This window comes from Natrix helvetica (genome assembly GCF_964273705.1).
Source record: "Natrix helvetica genome assembly, chromosome: 4".
NCBI classification, from domain to species: Eukaryota; Metazoa; Chordata; class Lepidosauria; order Squamata; family Natricidae; genus Natrix; species Natrix helvetica.
In genome coordinates, this window is record NC_138550.1 from 133927835 (window position 1) to 133950273 (window position 22439).

A 22439-nucleotide genomic window follows, 5' to 3' on the forward strand; every position below is an offset into this window, starting at 1 on the left:
TTTTTCCTGTATGCTTAATATTGGGATATAAAAATGAACTCTTTAAACACAACAGAATGTACCTGCTGGCAGACAAATATAATGTATAATTTCTAGGTACCTGAAATGAGCAATAATTCTGGCAGCTACCACTACCAAGAGTTTCTTTAATATTTCAATTCTAGCATATTCTAACTTCTGAGTGTCAAAATAAAAGAAATATGCCCCTTAGCAAAAACCATTAGTTCAACATGCAAATGAAACTTCTCTCTCTCTCCCTCCCTCCCTCTCAAATAATGGCAAACTATAAGTGTAGAAAGTACTCAGGAAGAGCTTGGAAAAGGTATTCAGATACCATGAAGTATCTACACCTATAAAGATCAGAATCATGCAAGCTCTGGTTGGAACACTCTATGGAAATGAAAGTTGGACTTCAAATAAGTAGGCTAGGAATAATACTGACACCTTTTGAACTTTGATTTTGGAAAAGATTTCTGAGAATATTGTGTACAGTCAAGAAAACAAACCAATCAATCAACAAATCAATCCAGAGTTCTCATTTGAGCCATAAATGAACAGGCTCAAATTATTCTACCTTGGACACCTTATATGAAAGCCCACTCTCTGAAAAAGGCTCTAATGATGTGAAAGGTGAAAGGAAAGAGAAGATGAGGACAATCAGCAGCAAGTAGGATGGAGTCAGTTACAGTGGTGATGAGGGCACATTGGGAGATTTGAAAGAACATATTCGGTCAGATCATCACAAATAAAATCTACTGTTATGTTATCTACCAATAACAACTCAATGATACATAATCAATCCATTAACAACTGTAAAAAGCACTTGTGATCTTGTCATTTTTGTTGGTATTATCAGTGTTAAAAAGAATTCAATTTAAAAGCAACCTCTCTGCTTTACCTGCCAGTCAGCTGAAATGGACAATGGCCAGTCCCAGCTAAGAACAAAATGTTCATTTCCTGCTGCAGTCTGATGATCTGAGGTGAACTTTGCCTTGAAATGTGGGTTGGGCATGTGTAGCAGGGGAGGCTTATGTGTGTGCGTGATTTCAGAGATCATGGTGGGCATACCATTGTTATCCATCCATTTTAATTTTTAAGGATTTCACTGGATATGCTCAGAAGTGCCCATCACCATCGGTGGGTCCCATCTGACTGAGAAAGTTCTAGGCTTACGTCCATTCATTCAGTGATCATTCAAAGTTATGGTGCACTGAAAAATGAATTTAACGACTAGTCCTTGAAATTCTGTTATGGGACCCAGAGTCTGAAAAGATTACTAATCCTTGATGAATGTATGCCATGAAATTGCAAACATTTGAAATCTATTCCAATTGGTGGCAAAACAAAAATACAAAAGTAAAAAAAATCATATTCACTACAACATGTATCTTTAGAACACTTACCTCGAGAGTTTGGCAGCAGGTTTCTGACAAATTCATTATGGTCTCCAACATGTAGGATGTTATATACACGTGTGTTCATCAGTTCTTCCTGATTGTACCGTAAGTACTGTGTCACATTCTCCGATACAAATACAACATTACCGTCTAGATTCACTACGAAGAAGAATCCATCCAGGGCCTGAAGTTAGGAAACGACGTTTTAAAACACTGCTGAGAATCCATACAAGATGAAAGCAATACTACTACTATTTGATGAAATCTCTTAAAAAGAAGCAAGATTTTATTCATTATAACATTAAGATTCAAGCTGTCTGATATTTTTTTTATTAAAACAAGGGATAAATGCTCTCATCCCTTTTTATTAAAATAATTAAAGAAAGTTTTTACACAAGTTACTATGCTTAACAACAAGGTGCAAACGTGACTGAGCACAGATTCAAACATGACTGAACATTAAAGCTTAGAATTAATGCTGAATTTCATGTGCTATATATTGTGCTGGGAACAAGAAAAGATACTTGGCTTAAATTTATCATGTGAGTTTTCAGCAGACACACTAAAGATACAAAGTTCTAGTGCTGTGATGACGAACCTATGGCATGCGCGCCCGGAATGGCGTCACCCATTTCTCTTCTGGTGTTTTTTGTGCGCATGCACCCGCGACAATCAGCTGGCTTTCATGTGTGTGGCAGTGCTGGAAACTGGAAGAGCTGGTCTTCCATTTTCCTGTATGAGGATGCGACCGGGCAGATGATCGTCATGTACGCATGTGTGCCAGAAACCCGGAAGACTAGCTAGCTGGTATGCATGGGTATGCCAGAAACCAGAAGTTTATTTTTGGGTGCATGCATGCGCCCTGGACAGCTCTTCTTCCGGGTTGCAGTCCAGACAAGTGTGCGCGCTCCCTTTTCGCCACTTGGCGCTGAAAAGGTTCACCATTACTGTTCTAGTGACTAAGTAGAGTAGAAAAGCTAGTTGCAAAATTCTGGAGCATGAAGGAAAAATTAAAATGTAACCTGAAATTTTGGGAGATCAATGGAATTATGAATATCTAAATGCTAAAACTATTTGTCATAATATGTATTGAATTATTTATACTGAAAAATAAGCTACATTTAAAAGCATATTTAATAACTTAGGCTGCAAATGTAAGAGAAGCCTCACTGTACTAACTAATCTTATTCCTTGGTTGATAAACACAGATATGCATTATTTTAATTTAATTAGTGACTCACAGAACTAAAACCATGTTAAGATTCTGGTAGTAATCTAGATGCACAAATGTCTCACCATAAATTCAAATTGGTATGTATAAAATCTTTCTTTTAATCTCCCCCCTCCCAGATTTTAGCATAAAATAGCACTGAAGTATGTCTTCACTCAGTGACAGAAATCTATACTCTTTTGTCTTAGGTTTAGAAATCTTGTCTTTAGGCAGAGTCATAAATAGACCTGTTTTTGCAAATAGCATAGTTTTCTATTTTGGCAGGTTGGACGGAACAAACCAAATCATTAGATAGATTTAACTTTGCTAGGCTGGAAAGAGTTTGGAATGGGGACCTCAATGGTACAAAACTCGAAAAGGTACCAGGATGATTTGCTATTGGATATGGCTCTTTGGGTTTCTTTTTAATGCCCAAAATTCAGAAGGATATAATTGTGATTGTGAGAAACTCAAACAAGAATTTAATATATTTTGGGAAATATTAAAAAATATTTAATATATTTTTCAACCCCTTGAATTGTAATGTAATATAATATAATAAAAATAACAAGGAAGCAGTATCTCGTGGTAACTGAGTTGTTAGTCTAACCTTTCTTATCTCTACTTATCAGTAATTTATTTTGCATCTGAATTCTGGATTTTTTATATGACAATGAAAGATGGGATCAATGATTTGTTTATGATATGATTCAGCTTTTTGCATAAGTTATCAGTCAATGATGTCAATAGTTAAAATACAGAAAAGACTTAAAACAATTAAATGCTAAGTGAAAGAGCTACGTTCTAGTTGATTTTCTAAAGACAAACAGAAAGGATAAAATGCAAGTTCTAAAGATGTGCATTCTGTAGTCTAGAAGTGACACAGGAGAAGGCCTATTCTTTATGCCAGTTAAATGAGCTTTTGACAGCTGGGATGTCTTCACTACAAATCTTTCAGATCTTAACTATCGGGCAGGACAAATGACATAATAAATTATAGGAAATATTTATTTTCTTTTTCTGAATCTATGAGAACTAGGTACTTGATTTATTGGGATTAAATTTAGAGGATGTCAATTTTGCCCACTCAATTAGCTGGAATCAAATCATTTCAAACTGGAGTAAAAAAAAAATTTGAACAATAAATAGCCTGCTGTTTTCCATATAGGTACATATGGCTCAGGAAGAAGAATAAGCTGAATGTTATTAAATAGTCTATTTATATATTAACAAATATACAATTATTTGTTAATTGTATATTTAATGACATTTCATTATAAATATAATTGATATTATGAATATGAAATGACTAGAGTACTGTTATTACAACTTTATGTTATCACTGCCTCTATATTTGTTTTTCTCTTGCAGAAATTCTTTACATAAGATACTGTTTTCCTAAGCATCTTTGATCATATCTTTTACACTGTGATGTATTATTTACTGCTATACTTTTGAGTCAGATTATTATTTAAATGGGCATACTCTTCTATAGAAAACTATAGAAAAACAATGCAAGTTAACTATTAATCCTTCCGAGTGCTCTGAAGCTGAACTATAACAATAACACAGAAAAAACCATAAATTAACGTATCATATATTCAAAGTTTTATTATATTTATTTGCATATTGTACTGCCTTCGAATTTTACAATCCATGCAGCCCATAAACTACAATTCATAAAGTGATCTTTACAAAGAAAGCTTGGGTCATATGCTTGTTTATAGGATCACACAAGATTTTATCATATACTGCTTTTGCAGAAACAAAATCCATTTGTTATCTTGCTGAATCAAATGGAATATTGGAAATAATTCTAAATATTAAAACTTTCAGCACTTTACCTCAAGCATCATTGGTCCAAGTGCATCCTTGTCAATTACACTCTGACCTGTGGATGACACGTCAGCTTTCTGCACTTCATCTTCATTGGCTGCTGCTGCTTTCTCTACACATAAAAAGAAGAAAAAAATACATACTTTATAGTATATGGTTTTGAGCGCAAGACAGCAGAGTGCAGTGTAATATGTAAGATTATGCTTGATACGCATTATAGAAAATGGGTATCATGAACCCAGTTGGAATCAATCACCATTTTAAAATTCATTCAGACAGAGCCAACTCTTGTCTGCAAGATTAGTGTTTATCAAGTACAAATAATTATGAGCAGACTGGTTACTGTGAATGAAGAAAAGGGTTTTTTTTCACAGTAGTCTCTTTTCAGTGGTACATATTTATTATCAGGAATTCATTACAGTGAATTAATGAATACATGTTTTGTCTTTGAACTCTCATGAATAACCTTTTAGTGGATCTTTCTCTGTAATTTCTTACTGAATTCGAATAGTTTGGAAGCGGAATATGTTTTTTTTTAAATTATTGCTATGTTTTTATTAGTTCACTAATTATTACAATATACTAATACTTAGGTTTTTACTTTGGAATCTAGCTTGAGATGCTTCCTCACAAAAGGGACACCCTAAATATTACAAATAATACATTCCTTAAGTAGAGAAAAGTTTATGTACATATATACAGTATGGAGAGTATCTTGAAGTCAGCCTTGTCTCTGGTGACTGCATGGATTAGTCAACTCAGTTTTCTCAGCAACATTTTTGGAGATGGTTTGTCAGAGACACCTCCTAGGCCAGAAAGGGCATGACTGGTGCAAAGTTATCAATTTGCTTTTTTACCTAAGAGAGTGAAAGTTGAGCCATGTGCAAGCATGTGCCAGCCAAATGATTCAATAATTCAACTAGAACTTATTTAAACTCACTACAAATACTATTAGATCATCTAATTTTATTGGATTTTTTAATTATGCAAATTATTGGATAAAAGCAAATTATTGCTATTAAAAGCAAAAGAAAAATAGTGCTGCTAAAAATAAATGTGAGATCCACACATCATTTTAAGACTAACTGGCAAATCAAGATTTACTAATAATGTTTTACTTGCATCAACAATTTACACTTCCTACATCTGTGGAAAGGCAGAAATCCCACACTGATGATAATTACTGAACTAAATATAAAGCTTTTGGATAACAGTTAAGGCTAGAAAATATAAAACATTAATCATGAAAGAACAGCTATATCACATACAAAATATGATTTATAATATATTCCATTAAGTTTAGATAATTATGATGCCATCCTATTTACTTGTGAGTAGATTCAGGGAGTGAATGAAATGAGAAAGAAAGAAAAAGAGAGAGATAATTATCTGGTGTATTTATATCAAAGAGTTCAGAAGAAATATACAACACAATTTAACATATATTAAATCTCAAAGTAAATGGAGCAATTTTTAAATATATACTTAATTTTTAATTTACATTCTGTATTTTTAATTCAACCCATTTTATTATTAAGCTAACAAGAGTATAAAACTAGAAAAAAATAAGAAGTTTGTACAGGTTGCAAGAAAACAGAATAGCATATTTACATCATTGCAATATATATTTGAACAAATTTCTACTAAGCTTCCACAGAATCTAAAAATCCTTTTATTCCATTTCATAAATACAATTTACAGAGGGGATTGAGAGCAAAATGGGAACGATAAGAGCATACAATCATTTAAAATATTTAATATTGACATGATGGTAGTTGATGTATCTGGATTTATTTTTATTTACTAAACTTCAAATAATTCTAAATAAGAATCCACAATATTGTTCAACTAAAACAAAATGGCAAAACCCCAAAATCAAACACTTTCATAAATATTTGAGTCTGACGAGATAACAAACAGGTCTTGTGTAAGGAAATATTCAAATATTATTCATATTCACTATTAATATTATTTTTCACTATATTTTTCACTACATTATTGTTCATTGCATTAAAATCTTATAAAAAGCATGTAATAATCATGTCTTAGCATTTCAATCAGCAGGGAAATGTTTATTATTTTCACAAGATTTCAGCTTTTCAGAAGAGTTTATAAAATTATTTGCTGCCGTTCCAATTTCTAGTCTCAGCAGGAACGCTACGCCCTCCCTAACAATGTTTACCTTTTGTTTAAAAAACAGCATACCTTCTCATTACATTTTACAACCTGCACACAGTAACAGGCACTCTTATTGATAAAAACCAAAAATATTGCTACCAAAAAAGACACAATTGCAGAATGATTTTAAATGGTAAAACAAGGGAGAGAATTATGCATCTGTACTGAACTAAAATTAGAAAAGCTGCCATATGGCGCTGTGAAGCCAGCAGCACATTCTTATTCATTAGGAAGCATTCTGCCAACATTAAAACACAAGGCCCCTTCCTGCAATCTCCAATTGTGTTTATCTTTTCAACATTAATGCACGATATATCATCAGCTTGCTGAAATCTCCTGCAGTGCATATTTTAAAAGCACAGCTGCACTATTTCCCAGTTTGTTTACTGAGATCAGCTTTAAGGGTAAAGATTTGCTTCAAGGGTAAAGATTTGCTTCACTCCCTTCTTTATGCACAGTCTTTCCTGTCAGCAAATGAAAGTGTCTAAAAATCTGCTGAGTGACGGTTGTACCAGCCAATCCTAAACTATGAATGATACTACATTTCTAATTCTCTCTCTCTCTCTCTGTTTGTGTGTGTGTGTGTGTGTGTGTGTTACAGATCTAATGGCTGAGATAGAATACAGTCTTGCTTTCACTTTTATCCTTAGTGATCAAAGTGTAAACTAGGGGGTAAATGGATTAATCCAAGAGATATCCATGAGTTGAAAGCTAGCTGGCTCATTCTTTGCAAGTCAGTGACTCTTTTCCAGTAGAATTTACATCCTGAATTGGCAGGATGTGCTACATGAGGTTGTGATAAATAGGTTCACTTGTCTTTCTTTGAGAAATCATAAAACAATTTTTACATTAGAAGCATGATAGCAAATATTTAGAAACACAACAGCTCATAAGAAATTGGAAAATAATATTTAAAATACATCTAATTAGGACTGGATAACAGTGGAGAGACACTGAAACTTTTAACATATTTAGATTCTATTAGGACAAAAAGTTATCTTATCGAGATTATACAAAATGCTTTCATTCAGTATATGAATCAGTATATATCTATACCAGTGTTTGCAAACCAATAATGGCTAAAACTGACACTTAACAAGTGAAATATGCTAGAAAAAAATACACGAGATCATTCTTTAAGAGTCAGGATCCAAAACTGTATTATCATGATATGTTGCCAGCTCTATAGACTGGAAGAAATAAATTTGGATATACGGTATTAATAATTCTGTATATGATTTTAAACATAAGATGCACCAAAAATCAGGTCCTGTAAGCTCAAGTTTCATTAATTATTTCTTTCCAGAGAAAATGTTAGAATACTTAAGAATATTCAAAGGTCATGCACCAAACAAATAAGGAAGTTTTTACAAAAAAATTGTGTATGCTAGACAACATACCTGCTATGTAGCAGTTTCCCTTTTGTGGAATTCTACCCCTGAAGGTCTATGTAGCCTCTATCATTTTAATATTTCACAAACAAGTTGTGCTATACTATTTGGTGAACCTTTGGCCCCTAGTGGTTTTCAGAGATATTTAATACATATATAATATACCACCCAGATTCTTTTGAGATTTGGATGTGTTATAAGTACTGTATAAATAGTTTCCCAAAAGTGAGCCAGGATAAAATTATATTGTGCCCGTGTAATTTGGACTCTTATCAGGTAATATTATTTCTGAAGATAACTTTTCTTAATTTTATATTCCTTCAAAGAGGAAACATGCTGCCTCATTGTTTTGCTGACAATCACTTTTCAGTTTGCAAAATAACAAGGCAGGCATCCTTAAGTATGTTAGAATTCTATACATTTAAAATGTTGATCTCTTTCAGTCAAATATAGTCCTGCTATTAATTATAACAATGATAAAACACATATGTTGCATTCAGAAAAAGAATTTTATAAAATAATGTAGTAAATTAGGATGTATTTCAAATTTCCTTGCGGGCATTCTTTTAGAATAAATGTTGATATATATGTTTCTTCATATCAATAATCTCTTTAACAAATTGCTCTAAAATGTCAGTTTATTCCATTCCCAAGATATACTTCAATCTGCCTCCATTTCTTCATGTTTTTCAAACATATCAACTGATACCTCTTTAAATCCTGTAGGTGAGTTCTTCCTCTTGAAAAGCAAATTAGTGCAATAATATGTATAATTTAAAACGCTCAAGGACTACTTGTTAGTCCTTATAAACATGAATCCTATAGCCTTGATGGTGAACCTAAGGCACCCATGCCAGAGGTGGTACACAGAGCCTTCTCTGTGGGCACGCACACTGTCGCAAGCTGATTTTCTGGTTTTTGGCGTGATCTCAGAAAACCTGAAGACCAGCTGGCCAGTGCGCGTGTGCCAGAAACCTGAAGCTCAGGTGCTCTGGCACACATGTTCTGGTTTGGGCACTTGGTGCAGAAAATGTTCTCTATCAATGTCAAATTACTGAAACAGGTGGAAGTTCAGATCTCTTCTGCTTAAATTTGGCATGAAGAATTTTTCATGCTTTTATAAACAACAAAGTTAGTAACAATTTAAGAATAAATGCAAGCAACATACAGTATGTGGCAGAACCAACTATAATTAAACAATGAAAACACATCGAACAGAATACATGGCATCTTCTGTTATTCAGTAAACAATCTCATAGATACTGCCTTCAAGTGTGGCAATTGCCTATACAACAGAAAATGACTGGGACGGTTATTATGAACATATTTGTTGCTAAAAATTACTACATATTGAGCAAATCCTCAAACATCAAGGAGTCAATTGCACCCTTATTCAATTTTCAGCCTTATTCATTTTTCCCTCATTGTTTAACTTCAAACTGTTGCCTTAAGACATCAGTAAAAGCCATTGCCAGAAACCATTGGTGGCAGATATCTTAGATCCTGTAACTTCTTCTTACTCTAATCTTAAGGATAAAGGGGAGCAAAATATTGCATAGATTGTACATTTTCTAAACTGACAGTCCTTTTTATCAATGTGCAAATCTATGTGCAGCCCATGTGCATATAGTTTATTTTATATTAGTATAATATCTGTGAAAAACGTCATGCTCTGAAAGTTGTTCTGTTACTGGTATTAATGCTGCATAATTTACCTAATCATCTCTGTGCATAGATTATCAGATAATTAAGTTATCTTACTCAACATCTGGAAGTTTAGTGTAATGTAAAAGTTAGAGCTAGAGAAATAATGGGAGGTTATTATATGTTATTGAGTGAACTGAGCATGCTTACTGTGTAATGAGACCACTCGATGAGCAACCATGGGCTAAAATTGTATTATATCATATGAAAAAAGTCAACTTCGTTGACAATTATTATTAACTATAGCTATACGTATTTTATGCAGTATAAAGTTCCAGCACATTGTTCTGTACACTGCAAAAAAAAAAAAGATTGTTTGTTGAGATCTGTAATGAAGAATCAATTTGCAAGTCTGTTTTGCCTATCATATATAATTTTAAAAGCCAAATAAGAAAATAGTTGTGTGAGGTTTAGACAGGTATCGGAAACTCACTGTATCTATTCACAGGTATAAAAATTTGCTCATTCTTTCATGATCTGAAATCAAGGTGGAATACTCATGCAATACACATACTTTAGTTATGGGCCAATAAATGAGCAGTTCATTCTGAGAAAAGATATTACAAAAACCTATCAAAAATCCAATATCATATTACTCACCTGCTATGGATTTATTGTAATTTTTCCTGTTGGTTACATTTTAGTTCATAAAGAAGTGAATAATGGAAATGGGAAAATCAGATTATCTTTTACATCTACTATGCCAAATACTTATGCATTAAATTTCTTGTTAATAATACTGAATAAAACAATAATTATATTTACTCTATATTTCTCAGTTCTCTACTGCAGAACTCAAGAGATATTTTTCAACAAGTCACAGAAATGATAGAAATTATTATTTATTACACTAGCAAAAATGCCATTAAAGAAACCTATTTTAAAAAGTTTTTAAAATACATGCAAATTTATATGCATGCATTAAAGTTTTACCTTTTAACTATATCACACATAATCTTAAAATGCATTAAATTAAATTGCTAGGCAAGAAAACAACAGATCTCAAAAAAAGTGGAAACATGATTACATTTATCTTGAACCCTATACTTACTTCCAAGGAAGGTCAAAAAAGAGAAAACATCATTCAAGTAACTACAATAACAATCAGTCTCCTGGTTATACAATCTAGCTGTATTAGCAAAATCACTTGCAATTTCACACTTACAAATCTAACTGAACATACCAACAGGAACATTTCATTCTACTACTGCTAAAACAGAAACTGTGATTTTGCATTACCTAAATGATACCTACACTGCTTGCAAATTAAGTGGTATACTATGAAATTAGAAGGGTTGAGACCAAGAGGAGCCATTACTCCATAATGGCAGATAGATTGTGGAACAATTTTTCCCAGGATGCTAAATTAGACCCAGCATTGTGGGTCTTATGAAAAAAATGAAATAGAGTTCTTCTGAAGATGATAAAGAGTTCTGATGATAGGAGTCTTTGTATTGGATTAAATTACTAGCATCGCTTTTTATATATTTTAATTCTTATATTATGGATGTTTACGTATCGTGTGCAGAGCTATACTTCCTATTCTCAAAGCAATAGAAGTAGCACTTGGATTTATATAATGTGCCACAGTGCTTTCCTCACTCTCTAAGCTGTTTACAGTCAGCATATTGCTCCCAACAATCTGGGTACTTATTTTACCAACCTTGAAAGGATGGAAGGCCGAGTCAACCTTGAGCCAGTCAGGATCGAACTCCTGGCTTTGGGCAGAGATAGCCTGCAATTCTGCATTATCCACTGCGCCACAAGGGCTCATGATAGTGTTAAACTAGAACACAAATAAACAAATAGAAATACCGTGTTTCCATGAAAATAAGACAGGGTCTTATTTTCTTTTGACCCCTGAAATAAGCACTTGGCCTTATTTTTGGAGAGATCTTATTATTTTTGAGCTGCAGGAGGCGGCAAGCATGGTCACTTCATGACTGCTGCTGTGTTGCAATATTTTGGGAAGGCTTATTATCCGTGGAGGTCTTATTTTCGGGGAAACAGGTTATGTAGAATGAATTTCATCTTCAACTTCTTAAAGGGAATAACATTTCTCTCTGGACAAGTGCCTAGGCAGGATCTCCTTTATGCAAAGGCATATTACACTATACAAATATACAATATGTAGTATATTAACAAGTATATTAACAACTATGGCCATTTTTGAATAAAATAGACAATTTGCTTCCCCTAAGGTTCCATGTTGCTCCTCACTTTGTTGCAGCCTGAAGATATCCTTCCAAACCCACTGCTGACTTTTGATAAAAGCAAATACATGGTTTTCTGCTATTTATAAAGAAGGGAACATTTAGAAACTATATAGTATGTCCAGGTATTTTTTTAGCAGTTAGAAACAAAAACAGCACTTCCAGAAAACACCAAAATCTGGCCATACTACCAATGTTGAATCACCATCTCACCTCCTGAGCTCTTCCCTAAGTGCAGGTCATTAACTTGCTCTTCCCATCACAGAATATTAAAACAGCCAATCCTGAACAGGGTCCCAGGCAATCAGAGCTTCAACAATCAACTGGCAGGCAGCAAATGGGGTTTCATGGACTATGGATATCATCTTTTCAAAGTATGAAGTGATGTCTAATAATGAAGTCATATTACAGTAACGAAGGAGCATATTACAGTCACCCCAGAATAGGAATCCCTTCTCACAGGCTCATTTTAAAAATCAGTTAGATTGATGGACACTTCTGACAAAGCCATCTTAAGTTTGTGGCCATATTTTTATGAACTTTGTCCCAATGAAATTCTCTTGGCATATTTAAAAAAGTTTGAATAAATTTTGACTGGTTTTTAATGAGTATTTTTATGGCTCACGTGCAGATTCACTGATGTTGTTATTGTTGTGGTTCTAAATTTACTTTTATGTTGCCTGAATTACATTTTAATATATATTTTGGTTTATATTTTTGAATTTAAAATCACAGATAATCCTTGAATCATCCGGTTCTACATACACATGTAAGGTTCTACATTTAGGCAACAAAAACGAAATGCACAGGTACAGTATAGGTGGTACCTTGCTCAACAGTAGTAACTGTGAAAGGGATCTTGGAGTCCTAGTGGACAACCATTTAAATATGAGCCAGCAGTGTGCAGCAGCTGCCAAAAAAGCCAACACAGTTCTAGGCTACATAAACAGAGAGATAGAATCAAGATCACGTGAAGTGTTAATACCACTTTATAATGCCTTGGTAAGGCCACACTTGGAATACTGCATTCAGTTCTGGTCGCCACGATGTAGAAAAGATGTGGAGACTCTAGAAAGAGTGCAGAGAAGAGCAACAAAGATGATTAGGGGACTGGAGACTAAAACATATGATGAATGGTTGCAGGAACTGGGTATGTCTAGTTTAATAGAAAGAAGGACTAGGGGAGACATATCAGTGTTCCAATATCTCAGGGGTTGCCACAAAGAAGAGGGAGTCAAACTATTCTCCAAGGCACCTGAGGGTAGAACAAGAAGCAATGGGTGGAAACTAATCAAGGAGAAAAGGAACTTAGAACTGAGGAGAAGTTTCCTGACAGTTAGAACAATTAATCAATGGAAAAGCTTGCCTCCAGAAGTTGTGAATGCCCCAACACTGGAAGTCTTTAAAAAGATGTTGGATAGCCATTTGTCTGAAACAGTATTGGGTTTCCTGCCTAGGCAGGGGGTCCAATCTCTGCTCTTGTATTATATTGTATTGTATCACCACACCTCAGCCAAAACTTTCTGTGCTAAGTGAAACATTTGTTAAGTGAATTTTGTCCCATTCTCCCCCCCCCCACATTCTTGCCACAGTTGTTAAGTGAGTCAATGCAATTGTTAACTTAATAACACAGTTGTTAAGTAAATCTGGTTTCCCCATTGACTTTGCTTGTCAGGAGATCACAAAAGGTGATTCTGGGACACTGCAACCATCATATAAATGAACCAGTTGCCAAGATCCAACTTTTGATCACGTGACCATGGGAATGTGCAATGGTTATAAGTGTGACAAAAGGTCACAAATCACTTTTTTCAGTTTTGTCATAATGTCAAATGGTCACTAAATGAATGGTTGTAATTCAAAGACTACCTGTTTATTACAAAACATTGATAACAATTGGTTTTTTTATTTTATTCTGTTGGTTGTTTGGGGTAGATATATAGTGATGGCGAACCTTTTCGTCACGTGGAAATGAAACGCGTGTGCACGTGTGCTCGTCGGTACCATGCTCTGGAAGAGATAAACTTCCAGGTTCTAGCGCGCATGACAATCAGCTGGCTGGCGCGCCTACCCAGGCTGGTTTTTGGCACTGCCGCACATGCGAAGGAATTGTGCTCCGGAAAAGCGAAACTTTTCAGTGTGTTCGTCAGGGCAGTGCTCCGGAAAAGCTGAACTTCCGGATTCTAGCTCACCCAATAATCAGCTGGCTGGCACGCATGTACAGGCTGTTTTCGGCACTGCCATGTGCATGAAGGACAGCTGATTGTTGCATGCACATGTGAGCCAGAAACCTGAAAGACAAACAGCCAAGGCCGGGTGTGCCAGGCGACATGGTTTCACTTTGGGCATGTGTGCCATAGGTTTGCCATCATGGGCATAGATAATTTATATTTAATGTGCATGTTATGAAAGAACAAAGGGACATATATAATGATAATTCATCCTATTGTCAAATTCTTACTGAATGGAAACCAAATTTAATCTGGATCAGAAATACCTGCAGAACTACAAATTATTTAAAATAGGAAAAGAATGGCTTGTAAACAATAAAATAAATGGCTAGACTAATATAGCCATGTATTAATAGAAATTCGAGTATCCATTCCCAGCTATAGAAGCAGAAATGGGAAAATATTTCCATTTGGAAAAGAATATCCAATTTATATCCTAGAAACAGTGACTGTGAAAAATCAAAAATAGTTCCAGAAACACATTGCAGCTGTAACAGATAATGACTTTTTAAAATTAATCACTCTTCTTGTGGTTTTCATAATCACAGGGAGAGGCTGATTTTAAATATAAACTTAACCAAGTATAATAACCAATTTTTAATATAATGAACTGCTAATCTGCTAACTGCCACCAATGTCAGATTATACTGCACTCTTATTGAGCTAAATCCAAACTAACAATATTTGAAGTATATCTAAAGTAATTAGTGGATTTAATTCTGATTTATTTTAGAAAGTTCACTCTAAGTGCAGCTAACTGTAAATACAATTTACTATTTCAAGCACATATTTAGTTAATATTTCAACATAAATAAATAAATCTGTCATCTATTGGAAGAATTATAGATCCCCTCTTAAATGAAGGATATACTTAAGCATCCCTGATACTATATGACATTTCTCCGTGTTTAGTTTGACAATACGTTCCTTCAATAAAAAAATAAAAATTATAGGGAAATACCATTGATGAAGCATTCTCTATCCAAATAGAGAATTTGAGAATATATGTTATGTACAAAGCATTCATCTTCTGAAATCCATTGTTAGTAATACATACCACTGTGTTTTTCATTAAGAATTTTTAGATTTACAAAATGTTTTATTTTCCAGGAATCCACCGTTTACTTTTTATTTTTTATTTTCCCAGCAACACTGTAACTGGGCTAAGAAAATGACTTAATTTTGACTTAAACTTACCGACTGAGTTTCTTTGATAGAGATCCACCTGAATTTTCTATTGCTTGTTTACTATGTTTACTTCTCAATTGCCATATTTTTTGGAGTATAAGACGCACCAAGTTTTTGAAGAGGCAATTTTTTTAAAAAAGTTTTTTTTTAAAAAAAGGGCATAAATAGCCATTAGGCGGCTTGTAGAGTGCTCCTGGAAGAGAGGGCAAAATGAGCAAAAAATGGGCCATTTTTTGTGAAAATAGGCCAGTTTTTTCTCAAAGCCTTTAGGAAACTTATAGAGTGCTCCTGGGGGGGGGGGAATTGAGCAAAAAACAACCCTTTTTTCTCATTTCTGCCCTCCCCAGCCCCCAGGAACTCTCTGAAAGCCTCCTACAAGCTATGCACGACATTTTTGTGAAGGAGATGGGGTTTCGGGAAACAAAAAATGCTGCATTCTGTGTATAAGACGCACCCAGATCTTCAGCTTCTTTTTTGAGGGAAAAAGATGCATCTTATACTCTGAAAAATATGGTATATATAGTAGCCCTTAAGTTATAATACTAATTGGTACCAAAATTTCTGTTGCAAAGTGATGCAGCTATAAAGTGTGATGTCATGTGACTACATTTCTGAGTGATAGCAATCCCAGCATTCTCTGTTACCATCATTAACTGAATCCCACCAACTGTTAGGTGAGGACCACTCCAATCCAAAGCATTCCTGGTTTGAGCCCTGGCATCTTAGAACTTCAGTAAAGCAAGGGACGGCCTCCTCCTGACCTTCCCTCAACCTGTCTATCTTCCCGCTCCCATCCCTGCATTTCTGGCCACCTTGCATTCCACTGCCTCCGTTAGCCTTGCTGCTCTGCATTTTCTTGGCCCTGCCAGGGTCTGCCACCTCCAGCTAATCTTCACTGTCTTTCTCCTACAGATGGTTTGGAAAACAGTTGGCACACAGCCTTTTTACAAGGCTTTAAAAGGCCTCAGAAGTCTAAAGCATCACGGGAAAGGTGCATATTATTTGAAGAACAGAGTGAATGACCTTAGGAAAAGACTGTCACAGCCAACTGTTGCGTCACATAGGAACAGGCTGGGCATGCCTCATAAGCAGTGGGAGGAAGAGACCCGGCAGTTGGAGGCGACATGGTCAGCAAATACAGGGCAGTACAGCCAGTGAGCACAAGGTACAAAGTTGGCCCCCAGCCCTTCAGTTTGACACCCCTGCTTTAAATGGTCAATAAATGAATGGTTGTAACTTGAGGACACCCTGTAATCATGATGTTGTCATATATTTTCATGCTTGTTAAAATTTATTTATGCTTTTGGATTTAAGTCAATAACTACCACATGCTGGTTTAACCATGTGAAATCTAAACCTGATGAACAAATTTGGATTTCCCCAATCCTGTCCAGCACTTTAACTACTACAGCATATATCTCAGTTGTTAATCCCATTTATTCTTAAACTGTTTACTAGTAAATTTTCAAATCTTTCATTGAATATTCCTGTTCAGAATGAATACACTTATTAAAATATGTACTAAGATTTCAATTTCGCTAAATTATTTCCACCATTCAACTTAATTTGAGGATTAATCCTATACTTTTTCCATATCCTGGCAAATCTGATTGCTACAGTGGTTTAGAATATTTTGAGAGAAAGCAGTTTCAACAATGAATATGAGGCATCTCAGTATTCTGAAACTGAAAAACTTGCATCCAGATGTTGCAGGTGCTCCAACACTGGAGATTTAAAGAAGAGATTGGCTAACCATTTGTCTGAAATGGTATAGTTTTTCCTGCCTGGGGAGGAGGTTGAACTAGAAGACCTCCAAGGTTCCTTCCAACTCTGTAATTCTGTTAAATTCATATTTATAGCTACCTAAAAAGTTATTTTACGTTTCAATTTTCATCATAAAAATTATATTATAAAGCTCTGAATGATTTCAGAAATTAGCTATAACAGATTTGGAGAAGCCAATAAGACAGATTTTAAGAAGCCAACACCACACTAATAACTTTTATTATCTTTTTGTGGCCTAGACTTGCGTTAGCCTTTTTTAACCAATATCAGCCAAGCAGGCCCCTTTTTTCTTTTCTTCTCCCTCTTTTACCCATACACACACATTGTCAAAATTATTGTTGCTGTGTATGTATTCTTTTTGTACTTTATACATACATATATTTGTATCACATCTAAGTTGTACATATCTATTTCTAATTCTTCTGGGAAACGCCTTTGAATTTAATGCAAAACAGATAATTCTGCAATAAATCTCATAGTTTCTTTTTAGAAGCATTTTGAACAAGGGCTTTCAGGTCTACTGTACCTCAAGAGATTTGACTGTAAAAGATAATTTAAGAATATTAACATATTTATAATATGCTAATGAAACATTAATTTTCCAAGTTTAAATTTATGAAATATTTTAAGATCTGTCCCTTCATTCTAAATGAAGCATATTTTTATAACAGTGACTTATAACAGGGTATTATGTCATCTAGGGTCTATTGACTACTGATATATCAATAATTTGATAATTGTACAATGCTGTAAGATGCTATAAAACATTTGTGTGGCAATGACATCATTATACCCTGATCTTCTAAGATTATTTTGAAGATTCAATCTGCTGATTACTTTTCATTCAGTTCAATTTCTATAGAATTCAACACTGTTGGATGAAAACATATTTCGTGAGCTTAACAATTTCAAGTAGGAGATACTAAGGTAACCCAAATTTTTGATAGAAACATACACACACACACACACACACACGCATATACATAGCAAGATGCTTAAAACCATTTCCCTACCTTGTTCTTTTATTTGACGAATCTGTTTCACAGTTTCTTTCAAGATTGCACATTTGTCAGGTTTGAAGTTAAAGTTGTCAATATCATTAAAATTAGCAAAAATCAGCTCTGCAAGCTCTTCTATATACTTATTCTCTTGTTCACGATTACGCTTTTCAGTGCTTCTTTTAGGACTGGAAGAAAGTTTTAAAGTTAAACTCAAAAATTTGCAAGTCATTAAAGAGTCTTTGATTAAAGAGTAGTTTTAATCAGAGTAGCAAAATACAGGAAAAATCAATCCATTAATAAATGAATATCTTGTAAATATATTTTTTTTTAAAAAAATTTTTTAAAGAAAGCAGTGGTATTTTGTAAAAAATTAGATACAAAACTCTTTGCTTATTGCAGAACACAGTACTCCAGATGTGGATTACAATGAAACTACGGTAGGGCACTTCAGAGTTTTAACTGTTTCCTTCTCCAATCCTCACCAGCTGACGTGGTCAGCATGCCTTATCAGCAGCAGGAAAAAGATGAAGAAGTTCAGCTGAGGCTGGCGGGAGTAGTCAGTAGAACACAGGGTGGCGAGAAGGACAGAGATGGGGAGAGTTAAGTAGGTGGGGACAGTTAAAGTTGAGGCGAATACAGCAGGGCAGAAATGTGAGGTATTGGCCTAACAACAATGCTGCCTTTATCTAACAATTACAATCGGGACTACCGGAACTGCTATTGCTAACTGTGCAATCATATAATGCTTCACTTAATGACTGCATCATTTACTGATGTAAATTAGGGTAATTAAGGAGGGACTACCTGTAATCCTGTTCTGTATTCTAATTAGTTAGCTAGCAAATTTAATTTATTGATATTACCAGCACAAAAGGATAATGTCCCAATTTCTAAAACTATTTTTTTTTATCACAGCCTCATAATTGTCCATTTTAATGCCCAAGTTTATATTTACAACTAGTCATGAAGATACAGCATGTACATTAACGGACAGTATGTCCATATACTTTATTTTTAGCCTGCAACATAGAAGGTAATTTCTTGATACATAAGAAAGTACTTCTGCCAATTAATACTTTAGAACAGCTTGGGCTCTATAGGTTATATAAACACTGCTTTCCAGAATTTGGCATCCAATCAACATGATCAGGACAGAGAATTCCTACTGTTGAAATCCACATAATTGTAAGAAGTGCAGGCTACAGTGATTGCTATATAAGTGATTGCTTATATTGCTATATAAGTAGTAATATAAGATTAGAAGTGGCAGATCTTGGGGCAGAGTCAAAAGAAGAATGAGACTAGAGTCTCTATGTAGCCACATACATACTAATCAACTCCTTGAATTTTGCTGATCCTTAGCTATTGCAAAAATAATGTTAACTGTTAGTTGAATAGATTCCTATGCCTAGGGATGAGTTGTATTAAATCAGTTTAGCTGGAACTTCATGTGGGGTCTTGGTTTTTTGAGCCTGACAAGACCTCATTTGTCTTGTGCTTGACCTGTGTTCTTTTTTCTCCCACCCACCCAACCTCCACTGTAGAGCAAAGACATTGGAGAGAAAGGGATTGAAAGAGATCAAGTTGTTTACTCTTCTACCATTAAAAGCAACAAGCACACAATCAACCCTTGGCACGCTCTGCAAACAGCTTACAGTATTTCTTGAAATCTCTTTTTCTCCAATATCTCTGATCTGCTTGCAGAGTAGGGGGGAAAATTAACTGAATTTCTTTCAATGTGTATTAAGACAGTAAGCTGAACCTCCATCATTCCAAACAATGGGGAAAAGATTAGGAGGCAAACAAAAACTCAAGGTGTGAAACTGAATAGTTTTGTCTCTTTTCAGCTGGAAAATACTGTAGAGACTACCTGCAGTGTTTTCTGAAACAGCTCTCCTGCATACATTTGTTGTTTGCTTTATAAGAGGATGCTCACTGTTCAAGACACTGAAGATTTAATTTATTGAAGACCTGTTCCTTTTTAAAATATTCACTCAACTTTATACTTTGCACAGGTGGACAAAGAAAAAAAAAGCCAAACTCTTCAGCAAATAAGTATTATGATCAGAATCTATACATCAATTGTTATATTTCAAGGCAATAATGTTTTGGGAACATGAAAATGCAGACTTAACTTCACATTCAAATCCAAACTAACCTCGGTCCAAGTTGATCAGGACAGTCCTTACGTTTTCGCGCCTCTGCCCGAGCTGGGTCAGAGGTATTTTCACCAATTCCACTCATCTTAAACACATATCAGCAACTGAAAGACACAGAAAAGTCAGTAGAAAAACACATCATTTTTCTAATTCATATTATTTTTTCAAGCAAGCAGGACATGAAGACATACTGGCACATACATGTATGTACATGTGTAAGTCAACCCAAATAGGCATTCAAAGAATGAGAGAGTTTTTAAAACTAATTAATGACTTTTAAATATGTGAAACCTAAAGCTAAAATTAGATTTTCATTGCCAATTGCTAACTTTCAAGTTGCATGTATTTCCTAACCCACAACTGCACTATTGAAACTTGATAATTGCTATGATTGTCAATGACCAGATGCCAGATCAATATTCAACTGAAAATATTTCATTATAAAATGATGTTAAAATTTGATATCATTTATTACTATTTTATATCATCTTGTGTTTTCATTTTCACAGTTCTAAATAATCTTTCCACAAAATTCTTATTTTTATAAACTTTTGAATCAGAGGAAAATAACAGGGACATAATTGAGATTTATTCCCAGGGAAGTGGGAATACGTATTGTGTATGCCACCATTTACAACAGGCTTTGTTTAAGCTGTTTATGTTTCTGTTGATTCTTGACTTCATGAAGTATTCAAGTACCACATTACAATTATTCTCCACAGGATGCATTGGCTAAACTTGGTATTTGCTATTTACTCAATGAAAGAAGTCAGCAGAGTGTAATAGCTACATTAAAATGGTTTAATATAAAATGTAATGGCCTACAGAGCAGCACTAAAATATACAGTATAAGACATTCAAAAACAGTGTAAAGAATTTAAAAGGCACATAGGAAAAAATATGATTTTGTCAAATATCTTAGTAGCGCTGATGTTCTTTTCTGATACAAGGGTAAGCTTTTAATGTTTTTTAAAATTCAGTTTTCCTCCGACTGTTAAAATAGGAAATATAAGGTCTTTTTTCATGAACATTAAACAAAATGTTATATGGGTATGCTCTCAAGATGTAATTATAGTGATTGAGAACAATCTAGTTTCCACCAGATGTTGGGTGAAAGAACGTAGCTTGTTTCCAATCTCTCCTTGTTATCAGTAACTAAACAAAAATTTTTGCTTTCATAGTGACAGAATACACTTATCCACATCCTCTCTACATCTTGAAATTGAGCATATAATATAAGCAATGATAATCCTATTGCTAATCTCACTTTATTAAAATACAAAAACTTGAAAGTAGAAAAATATTGCAAAATAAAAGAAAAAAAATGAATGCAACAAAAAACCCAAAATATATTAATGGTCCATATTTAGTTTTCTGGTATCTCGTTTTTTAAAAATTCAAATGTTACAGAATGTAATTACCATAAATACACTCTTATAGTTTTAATCCTCAATCTTAATTGATGAATGCCACACTAGATATTTGTTGTTGATGGCCTTCTTAGACCTTGTACCACTGTTGGTGAACCTTTTTGGCACCGGGAGCGCTCACGTGCATGTGCAGGGGCATTAGAAACCAGAAGAGCAGTTCCCTGGGAAGTGCGCTCCCCAGGAAGCATGTGTGCCGGTCACCTGGTCTTCCTGTTTCTGGCGCGCAGGCACATGCAAAGATGAGCATGTGTGTGACAGAACCAGGAAGAGCAACGGGTGACGGCTGGCATGCCTGGAGAAATGGTTCTGGTGCCACTTCCGGCACACATGCCATAGGTTCATCATCATGGCCTTATACCATTAGGAAAAGTAAAGTTACATCATATTTAATCCAAATGTATTGGGTTACTAAAAAAAGGTGGGATTTTATGAATAAACCTAATCCATTACATTCATAACTGAAAGCTAACATAGTAGGTTCAGTTGTGATTTTACATTGTATACTTTTTATTCCCAAATTTAAAAGCTGTCATGACGTTAATTGTAATTGTTTCATAAGTTTGAAAAAGCTTCGTGTCTTATCAGATATATATGTAGATTTTCACGGGTGTAGGTATGCTGGTCTTGTATTCAGGTCTTTTCCCATGTAAGATTGAGATTATCTTGGCAACGTTTCAGCGAGGTCTCACTCGCCATCTTCATGCTGGGTTTTGGGC

At 34.6% G+C, this 22439-nt stretch overlaps 1 protein-coding gene across 7 annotated transcripts in view; it reads right to left on the reverse strand.

Moving 5' to 3' along the window:
* The window catches only part of NCOA2 (nuclear receptor coactivator 2), a 131624-nt gene that overhangs the window by 37889 nt on the left and 71296 nt on the right, over positions 1–22439 (reverse strand). For all 7 annotated transcript variants that reach the window (XM_081951008.1, XM_081951007.1, XM_081951005.1 and 4 more), the window contains 4 exons: positions 20293–20397; positions 18147–18319; positions 4452–4555; positions 1404–1581 (listed from right to left, as the gene is read on the reverse strand). In XM_081951008.1, the coding sequence (XP_081807134.1) occupies positions 1404–1581; positions 4452–4555; positions 18147–18319; positions 20293–20378 (541 nt within the window). In that variant the 5' untranslated portion in view covers positions 20379–20397. The remainder of the gene's footprint in view (positions 1–1403; positions 1582–4451; positions 4556–18146; positions 18320–20292; positions 20398–22439) is intronic.